This window comes from Amaranthus tricolor, chromosome 14, assembly GCF_026212465.1.
Source record: "Amaranthus tricolor cultivar Red isolate AtriRed21 chromosome 14, ASM2621246v1, whole genome shotgun sequence".
Classification (NCBI taxonomy): Eukaryota; Viridiplantae; Streptophyta; class Magnoliopsida; order Caryophyllales; family Amaranthaceae; genus Amaranthus; species Amaranthus tricolor.
The window spans coordinates 621489-636364 of NC_080060.1; the positions used below are offsets into that span (position 1 = coordinate 621489).

The following is a 14876-nucleotide window of genomic DNA, read 5'->3' on the forward strand; positions in this document are numbered from 1 at the left end:
CATTTAAAGTGGAATATTTAGCGTCATATATGAGGAGAACATGTATTGTATTTACACTTTTAACCCAAAGGGCTCTCGTGTGAGGGGGCGTGTTAGAGTATAAAGGATATACTAAGGCCTCAACTATCAATTTAAGTTTTTAGTTGAGTTGGTTCATTGACAGAATAAAAATTCATAATTTAATCTTAATTTTACATCTGGATTATTTTACTCTAGCGACTATAGAAATTAATTAATACATAAAAATGACTAGTTAGTTGGTTCGTTATATGTGTAGAGATATATATTTAATTCATTTTATATTAGTATTCTGAATTTACAACTAATTAAATAATTATGTACTTAATTTATTAATACTACAACTTTTTTTAAATAATACCTAATTCATTAACAAAGAGTCATACGACTATCTACATCAGAGACAAAAATTAGTAAGTATATAATAATTGTAATTAAAGATAATTCAAAATTAACAAAACTACGATCGTCGTGTATGAGATCTGACAATTCTGAATATCCTATTCCACATTGCTGTTTGACACAGCCTTCTACGAGGGGTCTTTCAATCTGTTGTAGTCTTGAGATAGAATTGAATTTGATGTAGTTGATGGTTATTGTAATTTTGGTGTCTGCTGCATTATCGCATTAATCTCTACTAACAAATCAAACTTCATAACTCCAAACTCTCACGAAAAGAGAGATGAAAATCCAATATATGTAGAATTAACCCAATGAATGGGTAGAATAAATCTCCTGTAAAGAGAGAATAAATATTTATTCTAATCATATTTAAAAGCTTAAAACACACAAATTTAAGATTTACCATCAATCAAAACATTGATAATAGCTCCATATCAACCATGGGAATTAAGGTTTTTTCCGCAGAAAGAGAAAAAAGGAGAGGAAATTGGTTGGTTTTTAGAATTATTAATACTACCACTAAAACAATGAAACATCTCATAAACACTCCATAAAGGGAAAAAAAAAAGATGAACCAAAGACAGCTCACCTTACTCTCACTTTCATTAAAAAAAAAACTGCCATCTCTTAGCTTTTCCACCCACACTCTCATCAAACACACCATAAACAAAAGAAGAAGCCATCTCAAATTTCATATAGATACATATTTTTTTATTCATTTTCCATAAAAATAAAAACATATTATTACTAATTGAAGAGAAAATATTATTTTTTTTATTTAAATTATGAGTTCGATGCTTAGTCAATCTTTTACTTCTATCAGTTGAAGAACAAATATTATTTTTTTCAAATTAAATTGATCAAATATCAGTTTTCAAATTAAATTATGAGTTTGATTTTTAGTCGGTCTTCTACTTCTATCGATTGAGGAGTAAATATCACTTTTTCAAATTATATTATGAGTTCGATTTTTAATCAGTCTTCTATGTATTTCTAATGATTGAAGAATAAATATCACTTTTTCAAATTAAATTATGAGTTCGATTCTTAGTTGGTCTTCTACTTTTGTCGGTTGAAAAACAAATATCATTTTTTTCAAATTAAATTATGAGTTTGATTCTTAATCAATCTTGAACAAAATATCATTTTTTCAAATTAAATTATAAGTTTCATTCTTAATCGGTCTTCTACTTCTCTAGCCTACTTGTAATAATAATAAAAAAAAAACATAATATGGACTTAGCTGTTCTCGGATCCGCAGATTCTGGGTCTCCCTCCATATTTTTTTTTATCCTATACTACTTAATTTATATTCATTTCTAGTCTCAAACATCCTTTAGTTATGGAGTTTTCCCAACTAAACTTGTTCATCCCTCCTTCCTAATACTATTACTCTTACCCTTGCATTAACACCCAAAAAAATTCATTCATCCCTTAAAATTTTCTCCTTTTTCTAGTTAATTCTAATGCGTAATCATCACCCATGGAAGTATTACCTTCTTCATACCATTTTCATCTTTATCCTTCTCTTTCCCATGTCTTCCCTTGCTTTAAACCACCAAGGGGAAGCCCTTCTTTCATGGAAACAAACCTTAAATGGGTCAATTGAGGTTTTGAATAATTGGAACCCAAATGATCAAATCCCATGTAAATGGTTTGGGATCAAATGCAACTCAAAAAATGAAGTGATTGAGTTAAACTTAAGGTATATTGATTTATTTGGGAATGTTCCTTCAAATGTCTCTTCGTTATTGAGTTTAACAAAGATTTCCCTTGTGAGTACTAATCTTAGTGGTACAATCCCAAAAGAGTTGGGTATGCTCCAGGAACTTATGTCCTTAGACTTAAGTGACAATGCCTTAAATGGTGAAATCCCAAATGAAATTTGTCATTTACCAAAACTAGAACAACTTTACCTAAACACAAACCATCTAGAAGGTTCTATACCTATTGATATTGGCAATCTAACTAGCTTAACTTGGTTGATTCTTTATGATAATCAACTAAGTGGTACAATCCCAACTACAATAGGGTACCTTAAAAACCTTCAAGTAATAAGGGCAGGTGGGAATAAGAATCTTGAAGGGTCATTACCCTTAGAGATTGGGAATTGTACTAATTTGGTTATGCTTGGGTTAGCTGAAACAAGCCTTTCTGGCTCTTTACCTTCAACCATTGGCAACCTTAAAAAACTCGAGACGATTGCGATGTATACAGCCTTACTTTCAGGCAAGATCCCACCAGATATTGGTGATTGTACCAATTTGGAAAGTATCTATCTTTATGAGAACTCAATCACTGGTTCAATCCCTTCTAATTTGGGAAAGTTGAAGAAGCTTCAGAATTTGCTTTTATGGCAAAATTCATTGGTGGGTACAATCCCTTTTGAGTTGGGATTATGCACAAATCTTGTTATTGTTGATTTGTCATTGAATTCAATAACAGGTAGTATTCCATCATCATTTGGGAACTTGACAAATTTGCAAGAACTTCAGTTGAGTGTGAACCAGATTTCTGGGTCACTCCCTTCTTCTTTGGGATCATGCAAGAGTCTTACACATATTGAGATTGATAACAATCAAATTTCTGGTATGATTCCATCTGAGTTGGGATTGTTGACCAATCTTTCTCTGCTTTTTTTGTGGCAAAACAAGTTAGAAGGGAATATCCCAGAAAGTTTAGGAAATTGCAAGAATTTGGAAGCTATTGATTTTTCATCAAATAGTTTAAATGGGGTTATTCCAAAAGGGATTTTTCAGCTGAAAAAACTCAATAAATTGTTGTTATTATCCAATGATTTGTCGGGTTCTTTACCAGATGAGATTGGGCAGTGTAGTTCATTGGTAAGATTCAGGGCAAGTAACAATAGACTCACTGGGGATATTCCTCGAACAGTTGGTGGGCTTAAAAATTTAAACTTTTTAGATCTTGGGGAAAATAGGATTTCTGGGGTTATACCCGAAGAAATTTCTGGGTGTGGAAATCTTAGTTTTATCGATTTACATTCCAATTCAATTTCTGGGGTTTTGCCTGTGAATTTGAGTTCTTTGTCTTCTCTTCAATTTATTGATGTTTCCGATAATATGATTGAAGGGGAAATAAGTAAAAATATTGGGTCTTTGAATTCGTTGACTAAACTTGTTTTGGGGAGAAATAGGTTAAATGGGTCAATTCCTAATGAAATCGGGTCTTGTTCAAAGCTTCAAATGATTGATCTTGGGGGTAATCAATTTTCCGGCGAGATTCCGGCAAGCATTGGTAGTATTCCAGGGCTTGAGATTGCTTTGAATCTGAGTTGGAATCAGTTTTCCGGCAAGATTCCGGCGGAGTTTTCATCGTTGACTAAACTTGGGGTGCTTGACCTTTCCCACAATAAGTTGTCCGGGGACCTACATTCCCTTGAGGCGCTTCAAAACCTTGTGGTGCTCAACATTTCCTATAATGATTTCTCGGGTAGTGTGCCTGATACGCCGTTTTTCTCAAAAATCCCACCTTCGATGTTTGCCGGGAATGTGGGACTTTGTCTTAGTAATGGTCAAAGGTGTGCCACCGGGAGGGGTGGTGTCGGGAAAAGGGCGAGGGTAGTGATGGTGGTGCTTCTTTCGGTGGGGGCAATACTTCTGGTGGCCGCCCTTTACACTATCTTTAGTGGGGGGCAATTTTTACGCAGGGCACACCAAAGCGACTTGGAGTGCCCAGATGATGACGTGGAAATGTGCCCTCCTTGGGAGGTCACATTGTATCAAAAACTTGACCTCTCGATATACGATGTTGTTAGGTGTATGACACCTAACAATATCATAGGTCGAGGAAGGTCTGGTGTGGTCTATCGAGTATCCCTCCCTTCGGGCCTCACTATCGCAGTCAAAAAGTTCCGTTCATCAGATAAGACCTCGGCAGCATTTTTCTCGTCGGAGATAGCCACCTTAGCTAGGATCCGACATCGGAACATTGTTAAGTTATTGGGTTGGACAGCTAATAGGAAGACTAAGCTTTTGTTTTATGATTATATGATCAATGGCACTCTTGGTGAATTGTTACATGAGAGCGACACAAGTAGTAATACGGGCACAACCGTTGTGGTCGAGTGGGAAACCCGATTCAAGATAGCTTTGGGGGTAGCTGAAGGGCTCGCATATTTGCATCATGATTGTGTACCGGCTATTGTACATCGAGATGTTAAAGCACATAACATATTATTGGGTGATCGATACGAGGCTTGCTTAGCAGATTTCGGTCTTGCTAGGCTTGTCGAAGATGAAAGCGGATCATTTCCCGAAAACCCTCAATTTGCTGGATCATATGGCTATTTTGCTCCAGGTATGTTCCAAATTTCTTCTAGCTTCATTGATTAATCATATAGAATTGCTTATTGTGATATGTTTACTAACTTAAATAGAATTGATATGATTTAACTCGATTGACACGACCGAAATGTCATTCTAATTTTCGATTTATAACCCACTCATTGCATTTTGTCTATTTAAGTTTCAATTAATCATATATATATATATATATAGTATAATATAACTCAATTGACCTAACTGAAAATGACCTGACTGAAAATGACCTGACTCGAAATCTATCTAACCAACTATTTTGATAGGTCTTGGTAGAATGCAATTGAGATTAAGTATTGTTAAACCCCATTTATATGCTATGATTGAGATTAATTGTTGCTCTATATGTGTTTTATGGCGTGTAGAGTGTGCATGTGCCGTAAGGATCACAGAAAAGAGCGATGTATACAGTTTTGGAGTAGTATTATTAGAGATCATTACAGGTAAAAAGCCTGCGGATCCATCCTTTTTAGACGGGCAACATGTAATTCAATGGGTTCGAGAACACTTGAAGAGTAAACACGACCCTGTCGAGGTGATTGACTCCAAGCTCCAAGGTAACCCGGACACACAAGTCCAAGAGATGCTTCAAGCACTAGGAATCGCTTTGCTATGCACTAGCAACCGAGCAGACGATAGGCCTACAATGAAAGATGTCGCTGTTTTATTGAAAGAGATTAGACATGAACCATCACAAGGCAATGAGGGCTATAAACCGACAAGCAACACTTCGAAAAAGCAAGAAAATACATCAAACTCATCATCGACATCGGTCACCCCCTCACAATTGTTGCTTATGCAAGGGTCGTCGAATAGTTTATCGTCGTTAGCTTACACATCTTCCTCCCCAACTTACCCATCACATATTAGTCAATAATACCATTATGTGGTTATTTATATTTGATTTATAAATATGTTTTTCTAATGATAGATAGACATTATAGTAGGGTTACATTGCCTTGATAAAGAAATGTAAAAAGTTAGCTAGATAAGTGACATTAGTCATTATCTTAAGATAGTGATGTGGAGATGAACAATACTAGTGTATAGTACATTGATGTCATTTGTTTTTGGTGATTCTACCGGATATATTTATTGATCAAATGGTGTCAATTTTGACTACTCAAAGTTTCTTAATTGGGTTTACAATTTAATCACTCATTTAAGGTAAGAAAAATTCTTTACATGCGGAAAGGAGAACTGATCTTGTTGTAGGTGCATCGAATTTTAATTTACATGATTATTTAATATGTAACATTAAAAGGATTTTGGTCTCAGCTTGGTATCTTGCACAAAGTTAGGATCCGAAGGAGAGGTAGCGAATAGATTATACCTGTACTACCCCCTTAAGGAATAAAGCATGAGAAATACACATAATCAAATTAAACCCCCAAGTAGTAAGAGCCTTGCAAAATGAGTGATTAATAGCACTAAGACAATATATATGAGAAGTACTAAATATTAATGTATTTCCTAAAATAACATTAAGTTTAAAATGTAATAACAAATTACTTAAATTTTTAATTCGATAATCTGAATATACACTTCTAAACTAATACTCTAAGATTTATGCTAAATTTATGCCTAGCATAAATAATAGATGATGTACACTATACTGTTGTTTAATTGTCAAGTCATAGATGTCTTTTTCTAGCAAAGAAGGTTTTGGGGCCGGAAGGATGTGTCGAATGTGTGTGTTTGTGCGTGTATTGTTTAAGCCTTTTGGCCATGTTAATCTTGTCCCCTAAAGTATCTTCCAAAGGGTGAATATGTGTGGATTTAAGACTTTGCATTAATGATTTTGTTTTGGACTATTTTCACCTCTTTGTACTTCACTATTTTATGTTTTTGGGTTAGTCATAATTTTTACAGATAAAATGAAAAGAGAAAATTAAACGTGAAGGTTAAAGTTGTATTACAAAATAGATGAAAAGCCTTCAATTTATAATACACTTATGAATCTTTTTTCTCTATGTCGTTCGTTTTACAAAATAGATAAAAAGCCTTCAATTTATAATACACTCATGAATATTTTTTCTCTATGACGTTCGTTGTGTTGTTATGGCTTGAAAAGAATTCGTTTATAAGGAATAACTTCCAGTTGTAATTAAGGGCAAACAATTCAACTTTCCAATTCAAATAATATAATTTACACTTATTTTGCAAAATATAAAAAAATTTTCTTAATTTTTCCAATAATGAAAAAAATCCTAATATAATTTAAACAGCTCTACGAAGTACAACATGGTAAATTAGCACTTTATAAAAAATTCTCGAGTGAAAGAAATATGTGAATTGATAAAAATTTAAAAAATAGTGTTTTCATAATCAAAAATTAAAATATTTGAGAAATTTAATATGACAAAATATTAAAATAAGACAAATTACGTGGAATATGGAGTCGTACTACACCATGCAACTTTCCTTTTGGTTCCCATGTGAATCAAATTATAGCTTGCTTTTTAGCAGGCAGTAAGTTGTTTTATGATTCATGAAACTATTCGTATCTAACTAATTAAATCTTTTTCCTTGTGCAAAAATAAGCATAATTAAGATACCAAAATTGGTCTTTTTTTTTTTTTTTGCTTTATGGATTTGGTATCATCAACATGAAAAGCTACTATTAGGAGTCGCTTGGATTAAAAATGAATATTTAATGAGTTAAAAAAGTCAAATTAATGTAACAAAGCTCATTAAAGATGCAAATAAAGTTATTGAAATAATTGTGATAGAGGTAAAATGAGAGAAAATAAAAAAAGATGAATAAAAAAGTAGTTGATATCCTTCATTAGGAGGTAAAGAATTTTCCGATCCTCATAGAATAAATTTGTACCCCAAATAAGGGAACTAATTGTTATATTCTCTATTTTTTATTACCTTCTAATCAATTTTTTCACCTCTTTAACAATCAAATCTCTTTAATTATTTATCTAATTAACTTTGTTTTTCTAGTTTGACTTTTATTTTCCCTATAAATATTTGCTTTCAATCCGCACTCCTTAGAGGCAAATATTAGTGCAATTTTTTTATAACTTTTTTTAATAATTTAGTGGAGTTGAACACTCTTGTATACACATAACATTGTATTAAACTCGTTGATAAAATTACTGATTGACTTTTGACTTTTTGTTTGTTGCTTGTGGTCAAATAAATAAAAAAATAATTTGATATTACTTTTAAACTAACAGAAAAGTTCGTGATCGTGAAACTAGAGTGAAAAAATAGTTATGAGTAGTTCTTTTATAAGTACTTTGAATCAATAGAAGACATTTGTTGCACTATTTAAACTCAATGGTGTATTCTATTCGTATCACTTATTTTATATTAATTGTCATTTTGGTTTGTCTCCTTGCATCATTTTATTTTTAGATAATGACCCACAATTTTTTTTAAGTATCATCTATATATATTAAGTATTTTTTAATTTCATCAATATAATTTTTTTTCTTTCTTTATTTATTAATAATTATTTGCTTTTTTTTCTTAAATAATAATATTTTTTTTAATCTAAAATGAGGGAGACGAAGAGAGTATAATGCATCTAGAACTTTTTGCATGCCTCTAGCCTAGAGGTGTTCATTCGGTTGATCGGGTCGGTTTCGGACAGGTGTTATTCGGTTCGGTTGCATTTCGAATCGGTTATTTTTCGGCTGTGTGTTACAACGGGTCACACGCGGGTCGAGTCGGTTAGTCACGGTTCGGTTGGAGATCGGTTATTCAAGCTATCGGGTTAGCATCAGTTCGGTGTCGGTTGAAGTTCGTGTCGAGTGTCAATCGGTCTCGGGTTGTCATCGATTACTAATTGGTTCGGTTTTTTCGGGTACAGATCGGGTTCGAGCTTTATTTTTCGAGTAGTTATCGGTTACGGACAACTATCATCGGGTCAATATCGAAATAAGTTAATAGTCGGGTTTTTAATTGATGTATACTCATTTTATGGCAGATCAATTTATTTCAATTAGTTTTTATATATATATATATATATATATATATATATATATATATATGAGACTTTTATTTAATAATGCATCATGTTGCTACTTTTGATAATTGGTTGAATATTAAAACTCAATAATCGAAACTCGATTTGTTTGAATGAATAAGAATAATCTAAACTATCTCGTAGGCTATTAGTTACGTACTTAGACTTATTAGCGTTATTGTCTTATTGAGTACTCTAAAGTATAAACTAATAGTCTCTCCAATTCAGAGTAATTATCTCGATTTCTTTTTAGGCTTGTAATTAACCTATTAGAAATTTAGAATATATTACTAGAGGAGAATTTATGCAAATTCCAAATGAGACATTTGTTTTTTAATTAAAGGGAGTATAAGCTATTAGAATATACATTACTCTATTACACTAATAATCGATTGTATTTCTAAGTTTGATAATTGAAACTTATTATATATAATAAAGTGAATTAGATTAATAGTAATCATAACCATTTTATATGATATTATGTATTTATACTTATTAGTGACCATGAATACTTTAAAATAATAAATCTATTACACTAATAATTGATCGTATATTCCTATGTAATTTAAAGCTTAATAATGTTTGGAACTATATCTATTGGAGTGAATAAAACTAATACAAATTATCTTATAGAGTTATACTTATAGAGTTATAGTTATAGACTTATAGACTATCATTGACATTTGACTGTTAACTCAATGTTATTACTTATTACAATTAGTTATTAGTTATTATTGATCTTGAATACTCTAAACTCTAAAGTAATTTATAGGCTATTATTAATAATCGATCGTAGATTCGTAATTCAAAGTTCACTTATCATAATTCGATCTATTATAGATTATAGTAAATGAAACTAGTGTAGTACTCCACCTTTTTTGATTATTCGTAATGCATCATGTTGCTACTTTTGATAATTGATTAAATATTAAAACTCGATAATCGAAACTCGATTTGTTTGAATGAATAATAAGAATAATCTAAACTATCTCATAGGCTATTAGAATATACATTACTCTATTACACTAATAATCGATTGTATTTCTAAGTTTGATAATTGAAACTTATTATATATAATAAAGTGAATTAGATTAATCAAGTAATCATAACCATTTTATATGATATTATGTATTTATACTTGTTAGTGACCTTGAATACTTTAAAATAATAAATCTATTACGCTAATAATTCATCGTATTTAATTTAAAACTTAATAATGTTCGGAACTAGACCTATTGTTAGTGACTTAGAAGAAGAGGTAATTAGTAATGACTAGCTATAAACAAGACCAAACAAGAGGTAATTTATGCTTGTCCCACATCGACTTAGAAGAAGAGGTAATTAGTAATGACTAGCTATAAACAAGACCAAACAAGTGGTAATTTATGCTTGTCCCACATCGACTTAGAAGAAGAGGTAATTAGTAATGACTAGCTATAAACAAGACCAAACAGCCTTGGGGCATATTTAAAAGGGTCGGTTGGCTAATTATGCCATGCTTACCCTTTGATTTGGTGAGTGCTGTATGGAAATCAAGACATATGGCCGACATAATTTGTGCAAACTAGAAGGGTTGGCTCGCTTGGCCGACCCTCAATCTCAGTTAAACACTAGGTTGCACTAAAATGGCGGACACGGGGACACGTAAATGGTGGTAATATAATAAATATTTCAAATTAAAGATAATTTTACAATCTTTCATTTGATATTTGTAAATAAACACTTTAAAAATATAAAACTCACATAACATTCAAATAAGTACCAAATAAACAACATGAGTATTTAAAAATAGTCATACAAACCAAATCAAAGAAAACCAAATAAATAGGTAAATATAAGTTTGATCATCACATATCATCCATATGACATCCATCATCATCCTCCGCTACAAAAGTAGTTTTCCAAATATCCTAAGTTAGACTAAATATTTCCAATATTTTAAAACATTTATTTTTTTACTTATAATATCCACTTTTGTTATTTAATATCTTATACATCATTTAAGATGTTTAAATTAAAATATTCAAATTTTGTATTTGGACTTTTTATATCGTCTATCTCATATTTCATACAAAAATTACTAAATTATCTATCAGCACTTTCTAGTTCCTATTATAATGGGCATGTATAATATAAGTCCATTATCCTACAGATTATTGTGGAATGCTTTTATAATTTCAAATACTTATACATTTAATTAAATAACTAAAAGAAGTTTTTTTTTTAAACCTTTTCCAAATATAGAAGGATACTAGATAATAAGATTTTACTCACTATACCTTCAAATCAATCTATACAACACTTCTAATTGGCCCATATAAATAACACACTAGTGGGATTGCGTTCTTTCACCTAGGCGATGTGGGACAATGAGAAAAACAGAATTCATCTTGAATTAGTTGGCCATACATAAAAGGAACGAGCATGCATCAGAACTCAATGACCCAATAAAGCTACATAGATGTATAAGTGATGTAAATTTTTGGGGTTAAAAACTTAATATTTATATATTTAAATTTGGTGGATGTATAAGTGATGAATGTAAATTTTTGGGGCTTAAAGCTTGAAGAATTGGTGGAATCTTATTGGTTTATAGTTGATTTGCTAAAATATTTATATATAAACTTGTTTACAATCTTTCAATATTAGAAATTAGTTTTCAAATATTCAAAAAATCATAATTAGAAAACTGAAATTGGATTCGGATGTATAACAGTTCGATTAAGAATCGGTTCGGGTTGGTATCAGTTCGGGTTAAAAACATTTTGATTAATAATCGATTCGGATTTGTATCAGTTCGGGTTAAAAACAGTTCGATCTTAATCAGTTTTAGTCAGGTTGCATTCGGTTACGTGCATAATTCGGGTCGGATTTGAATCGGGTCGATCATTGTTCAGTTCGGGTAACATCGGTTAAGGTTTATATGTCGGTTATAAAATTCGATTGCAGTTCGAGTTCGATTTTGGCCTTTTCGGTTATTAAACGGTTCGAGTGAAGTATCGGTTCGGGTAATTGCGGTTCGGTAAACCTAAAAAACTTACATTTTTTCGGGTCGGATAATTTTCGGTTCCGAGACGGATTTTTGGGTCGGGTTTGTTTTGAACAACTCTACTCTAGCCCTCTACAAAAAGCAGTGGAGATTGGACAATTATACCTTGGCAAACAAAAATGCTTTTATAAAGGTTTTTCTCCTTGAAAGGCCCTCCTTTACTTGGAAGAACTTGATTGTTAAGAGAGTATTATAATGAATAGTATTAGTAGTACTCTGAAAATGAGAGAAGGGAAAACATAACACCTCCCCATTTAATGAGTTATCAAAATCAATGTCCAACTCTATCAACCCCTTATCAATACACTTATACACCTAATATTTTGTTCCATGGATGACCTGCTTTTCAAATGTTTTTCATTTGCATCTCTCTTTTGTTTCCTAATTCTATCATGTACACTATTCTTTCGCATTGAATTAGTACCAAAAAAATTTTGGGTATTTTTTTTAAGGAAAAGATAAATATTTTATTTGATAATAAATGAAAAGAGGGTAAATTATGTTGATAAAATTAAAAGAGAATTAAAATATCTATATATAATTTTAAAAAAGTGATAGACTACTATACAAAAGTAGAAATAACGCAAAATAAGTGAAACGAATCAAAATAGAAAATAATGTTAAATAATTGAGACAAAACGATATATGTTAGTTAAATTTACCAACTTATATTGAATTATAGAGACATGAAGAAAATTAAGTTAAAAATGACTTAAAATTGAGATAGGTTTTTCCAAAACATTAAAGCCATGTCAAAATGATTAAACGAAAACAATTACTAATTGCGTTTTGAGACACTTGCCCGCCTATTTGGATTGTATCTCATATCTCGATACAGGAATATAATAGTTCAAAATTCTAATATGTATTTTATGTTAAAAAAAGCTCTAACCTTTGATTGAAAACTTTGTAAAATTGCAAATATGAGAGAAAATTAATGAAAAAAATAAACTGAGTTGTACTTAAGTAAATTAATATAAGTGGAGATAAATAGACTCTTAATCACCCTTAGCTTGGTGTTTGGATTTAATTACCAAAGGTCAACAAACTTAAGTATATTGACAAAGCTTAAAGGAAAGAATATTTTCATAAGCCATTTTTAGATATGAATTTTACATAGTTAATTAAATGTCAAGTTGGATTTTAAAAAGAATACTTTTTATACTGAATTTGAAAGAAGAAAGGAGCAATATCTACCTCTATTTTCCACTATCACTTGTTTAGCTCCTCATTCAGTCCTCACGTGCCACCACATGTATTAGAACCCAAAAGTACACTCTGGGACCCACACCCTACATGGAAACCAATAGATCTAAGAGGTTTTAATTTATCTCAAAAAAAAAGTTTTAATTTTTTTAATTATTAGGATTGGTTTCGGCGGTTGAAATTTATGTTAATTTTTAATTTATTGTAAATTTATTTTTAAGTTAAAGTTAAAGTTAAAGTCCAGTTAATCATAAATATTAGATCAAAATAAGTAAGTATTAGATTATTTACGTCATTATTAAAATTTTTTGTGATAATTTTATTTTGACTTCAGTTTTATAATTCCTCTATTTATTTTTATTTGTCCACTTTATCTTTTACACGTATTCTTTAGCAAATTTTAAGTCTTAATATCTCTAAGTACGCATGATAAACAATTATAAAAATTATATATTAAAAATTTTACATCAAGACAAATCTAATAATGTCTCACATGAATATATTTTATCTTTAATACATACTTAAAAAATCTAATTTAAATTTCTCTCTCTAAAAATGAACAAACTTAAAGTGAAAAAACAAAAAAAAAAATTAAAAATGGAGGGAGTATTATTTTTTAATTTCATTTACAACTTATTCACTAACTTTTTTTAAAATAAATCCTCTAACTTTAGTTCATTTACATTGTATGCTCATCTACTTTTGGTCTCATTTCTAACTACAAATAATAAGTAAATTTACTTTATTCATGCAAAATTAGAAGGATAGAGAAAATATATATCATAATAATTTAAATATTAAATATAAAAATAAGAAACAAAAACAGATAGATGGAACAAATGTGAGAAAAAAGAAAAAGAGATGTGCACATATCTAAATACTACTCCTAAAATATATTTCCTCCGTTATTTAATGTTCTTCTCATTTGGAGAGAAAAACTAAAATAAACAAGGGAGTAGTATTTTTTTAAAACAAACTAAATGATAAGTATATGTGGTATAGTTCATCTGCGTCATTATGACAAGAATTATTAATTTGAAGCTTTTACTCACTCCGTTCCTATTTATTTAGACCTGATAATGATGTATTAAATATGAGTAAAAAATTTAATAATTGAGCAATGCAATTTAAAGAGGAGTATATAAATTACTAAAATTCACCTAAACACAAAAGATAAATAATTAGAGATTCCCAGCTTGGATCACAAGGACAGACACTCAGGGACTCGCTCATCTTGTTAGGGGAGCGCACATGCAATGAAGTCATGTCACGTGATAAAGAATAAATAAATTAATAAGTTTTCTTCCTTACATTAAATTTGCCTCATTTTTCTTTTTAATGTACCCAACTAAATTTGTCATATTTCTATTTTTGTCATAAATAACACCATTTTTTAATTTTTATTACTATATTTAACTTTTTTTCATTTATATTTTTCTCCTACTTTTCTGTAAATATCGATTCATGCACTATTTTTATTTCTCCACCAAATGTATAATGGCAAATTTTGTGGAATAGTGTGTGTATGTTCTTTATAAAATAGTTGTAGTAATATATGAAGTAATATATAGTCTTTTTAAAGAATACGAATTTTATAAGCTTTTTATTTATGAATGAATGTTCTTTAATCTTGGAGACTTTATTAACTTGGTTGATTTCACACTTAGGAGTGGAGTTTTTATTTAACGGCTATCGTCTTTTTGAGAGACGTATCTCTGGAGTCGAACCCATTAAAAATTAAATGCTTATTTACTGTATTTTTATTATTTACTTATATTATCCTGAATGCTTACTTACCGTATTCTTAATCCCTACTTTTAATATCTTAAATGTCTACTTATATCATTCTTAATACATACTTATAATATTTTTTAAAATA

General features: G+C 30.4%; 1 protein-coding gene and 1 non-coding gene across 2 annotated transcripts; both read left to right on the forward strand.

Moving 5' to 3' along the window:
• Positions 1-1108: 1108 nt before the first annotated feature.
• On the forward strand, positions 1109-5880 carry LOC130800178 (leucine-rich repeat receptor-like serine/threonine-protein kinase RGI4). The gene is made up of 2 exons (XM_057663569.1): positions 1109-4740; positions 5126-5880. The coding sequence occupies exons 1-2, from the start codon at positions 1887-1889 to the stop codon at positions 5635-5637; spliced, it is 3366 nt and encodes a 1121-aa protein (XP_057519552.1). The 5' UTR covers positions 1109-1886; the 3' UTR covers positions 5638-5880.
• A 4330-nt stretch (positions 5881-10210) lies between these two features.
• Positions 10211-10339, forward strand: LOC130800578 (U11 spliceosomal RNA). The gene has a single exon (XR_009039454.1). It is a non-coding gene; the product is annotated as a U11 spliceosomal RNA (small nuclear RNA).
• Positions 10340-14876: the final 4537 nt, after the last annotated feature.

Bases quoted from the DNA above. Each gene is read 5' to 3' on its own strand.
- LOC130800178 (XM_057663569.1), top strand. From the start codon at position 1,887: ATGCGTAATCATCACCCATGGAAGTATTACCTTCTTCATACCATTTTC. The intron at 4,741-5,125 runs GTATGTTCCAAA...TATGGCGTGTAG, and splicing joins ATATGGCTATTTTGCTCCAG to AGTGTGCATGTGCCGTAAGG.